This window comes from Verticillium alfalfae, genomic scaffold (assembly GCF_000150825.1).
Source record: "Verticillium alfalfae VaMs.102 supercont1.11 genomic scaffold, whole genome shotgun sequence".
NCBI lineage: Eukaryota > Fungi > Ascomycota > Sordariomycetes > Glomerellales > Plectosphaerellaceae > Verticillium > Verticillium alfalfae.
Genome location: NW_003315028.1, coordinates 728,173 through 731,364, shown reverse-complemented (window position 1 = coordinate 731,364; position 3,192 = coordinate 728,173). Strand labels below are relative to the sequence as shown.

The window sequence follows — 3,192 nt, the reverse complement described above, 5'->3', positions numbered from 1 at the left end:
AAGAAAGAAAAGAAAGAAAAGACAAAAAAAAGAAAAAGGAAAAAACATAAGGACGCACCCGTGCCGAGGGGAAGGGGTCCCCCTCGGTCAGCTCATACAGCGTCACGACGACGCCCTTCTGCGCCGTGTCGTCGACCCACGCCTCGACGAGGGCGGCCCACTCCTCGGGCGTGCGCCAGTACACCCAGACGGCGTCGCCGTCGCGGGCGACCGTCGCGGCGCGGCCGTCGCGGCGCATGGCGTCGAGGACCTCGCGCGCGTCGGCGGGGGCGAGGCGGCGGTTGAGCGTCTTGTTGTGGAAGAGGTCGTCCGTGTTGTGGTGGGTGGTGTTGGCCGTCGCGGCGGCCGGCAGGAGGCTGGGGTCCGCTGCTGCGGCCGAGGACGAGGCGGCCGAGGGGGGCGTCAGCTTGAAGATGCGGTGGTGCTGCGTGTAGGCGAGGATGAGGGCGGACCATTTCTCGAGCTGGGCGTGGTGGGTCGTGAGGTTTGTCTGGCGGGTGAAGAAGGGGGGGAAGGAGTATTCGCGGGGGAAGACGAAGGGGGGTTTTGGCTGGGCCATGGTCGGTGGTGTCGCTAGGCGCAGTGCGGTGTTGGTGGTTGATAGACCAAGGTAGGTATGTTGAGGTTGAGGTTAGAAGTTGGAGCTCCCCGTCATCCGTGGAGGGGCTCTGTGGTCCTCTACAGGTACCTAGGTACTGTGTGTGCTCTTGAGTGGGCAGTGGGGCAAACTGGTGGGGCATCTTGGGCATATGCATAGCTCCGGTGGACAGCTTCAAGACATCACTCTTGCTTCACATACATGGACTTCATCATCAAGAGGTTTCCCGCGCGAGAAGAAAATTCTAGGCGCATACTGTTCATCCACTGTTCCGTTCTTCCACGGTGCAACCAACCAGCGGAGATCCCCGTGGAGTGGTCAAGAGCCTTGAGCATGTCGACAGACGATGCTATAACAAGAAGCCCCCAGCATCATGACGGCATCAAATCTGAAGCCTACTCGGCTCGACTCTATGCATGACACGGAGACCTGAAAACAGCCGACGCCAAAATTCACAGCCCTCCTTCGGTCTGCACCCATTTCCTCAACATACGGTCTAATGACAACCTAACCGGGTTCCTCGTTGAAGCAGCGTGCAGAGCTTCTCTCCACTCATCCAACCCGAAGTCTCTCTCCCCATGCGAAGGTTACGATCATCAATGCGCGGGGCGCATCTACAGATAGAGTCTCGAAGCGCAAGAAGCATAGTTCACAACTAGTTCAACGGATGAAAAATTACAGGCCCACGTTCATAGACCCTGTCCCAGCCAAGCCACACGAGTCCCATCCTGCTCTCCTATCGTCATGCCAAACCAATTCTTCAATCCTATTCCGTCTGCGTCGGCAAACATGAAGAATCCTAGCCAGCCCTGACAGAGAGCGGGATGCAGAATGATTCTGTGGCCCGGGGCTGACTACGGGGCTCCTTCGTGGAGCTGTCAAAGGCTCTCAGTCCTTGCCTCGCGGACGCGAACAACAAAAGGCAAGCCCTTGCCAGGACCATCTTTGAGGTTGCGGATGCCTTACCACGGACAACACCGGCGGATGATCATTTTAAGCGATGCGTCTGTGGATTCGAAGATGGATCTCTGCATAACATTCAGAATGATCTCAGGGAGCGTTGGCCACGATTCCTCTCCGAATCGCAAGACGGTGCAGTGCTCGGATCTCTCGAGCTCAACATCGCAAATGCAGACCGTACAATTTCGTACTGACTGCCTTGACTGCAGACGTGATGCAACACAGGCGAGAACATTCTCTTGCACCAGTCGCCATTCATGATATAGTCAACAGACGATGGCACGTTGCGTTTCTGGATGACAAGGTCGATGAATGTCCAAAGCTCCATGATGCGTCTACTTCCTGCCCCGTGGCTCTAGTTTATGTATCTACATTGTGGTATATATCTCCCCCCGACAGATGACGTTCCTCGCACAACATGCAACAGCAACACGCAACACACTCACAGCTCGCTCACCAGCTCATGACGCCCCTCCCACGGTCAAAGCCGCCCCGCAGCTGCGTTTCCGGCTTGACGACCTTGCCCTGCAAAATCGTATACCGAACAAGGTTCTCGCAGTCCTCGGGCATGATGCGCGCAAGCCAGATGCACTGCCCGACACCGACGTCTCCCTCTGCCTCCTCTTCCGTCTCGGCAGCGCCATTCGCCGCGGCGGCCACCACCTTTGGCCTGACGTCACCCCCAGCCGTAGCCCTCTGGACGGAATCGAGGCCGAAAGCGTCGGGCTTGCGGTAGACGATAACGTTGGCGCTGTACTTGTGGCCGCCGACGTGGGAGATGAAGTAGATGCCGACGCCGCCGGGCCTGTGGTCGTCGAGGTCGCGCGCGAGGCCGAGGGGCCGCAGGTGTCTCTCGAGCTCCTTGCGGATGAGGGGCGCCGACTGGCCGCAGCGGGCGTCGCGCGTCTTTTGCGAGCACAGCAGGACGAGGGCGCTGTGGGGGCTCGGGCGGCGGACAAGGGCGGCGACCTGGGCGTCGGTGCTGTCGGGCGCCGGCAGGGAGCGCGGCAGGGTCAGGGGTTCCAGGGGCGACGTATTGGTGGGCGCCTTTTCGACAAACTCGGTCAGCAGGGCGGGAACGTTGGCCGGTGTGACGTTCTCGATGATGGTGAAGGCGGGCAGCAGCAGGACGGTGGTGGGGTGGTCGTAGTCGCTGGTGCCGTGGGGCGTGGGCATGTTTGTGGCGGAGAGCATGAGTTTCTGGGTCGTTAGCATGGTGCCCAAGACGCTGTTCACAGTGGACTTTGGAAGGAGTCGGGAGGGAATGTGTGAGGCAGGGAAGCATACCCCGTTACTTGGCGCCGCAGCCTTGCCAATGGCCTCCATGACGCTGCCCTTCTCGTCCTCAATCTCGCGAACCCAGTCGGTCTTGCCGGTGGCGACGAGGAGGTGGGTGCTGAAGCCCTTTTGCACGCCGTAGAGGGCGTCCTCTGTCTCAATCTTGAAGCCGCGCGGGTACTTGATATGGCAGCTCTCGCAGTCGTGGGAGCACTCGTCACCGTCGACGGCGGGGTCCGTTTTGGGGAAGAGGTCGAGCATAGGCGTCGCGCCGCCGGTGCCGAGGGCAAAGCGCTTTGCGCCGGCGACGAGGGAGGCGAAGACCATTTTTGTGTCCCTCTACCTAACGTGTCGTA

General features: G+C 59.8%; 2 protein-coding genes across 2 annotated transcripts; both read right to left on the bottom strand.

Moving 5' to 3' along the window:
• Positions 1-76: 76 nt before the first annotated feature.
• VDBG_08046 (vacuolar protein-sorting-associated protein) lies at positions 77-559 on the bottom strand (the record flags this gene model as incomplete). The annotated part of the gene is made up of 1 exon (XM_003001741.1): positions 77-559. A coding segment is annotated over one exon (483 nt), but the record flags the coding sequence as incomplete, so codon positions are not given.
• Positions 560-2,011: 1,452 nt separating this feature from the next.
• On the bottom strand, positions 2,012-3,163 carry VDBG_08045 (actin patches distal protein; the record flags this gene model as incomplete). Its single annotated transcript, XM_003001740.1, has 1 exon — positions 2,012-3,163. The coding sequence occupies one exon, from the start codon at positions 3,161-3,163 to the stop codon at positions 2,012-2,014; it is 1,152 nt and encodes a 383-aa protein (XP_003001786.1).
• Positions 3,164-3,192: the final 29 nt, after the last annotated feature.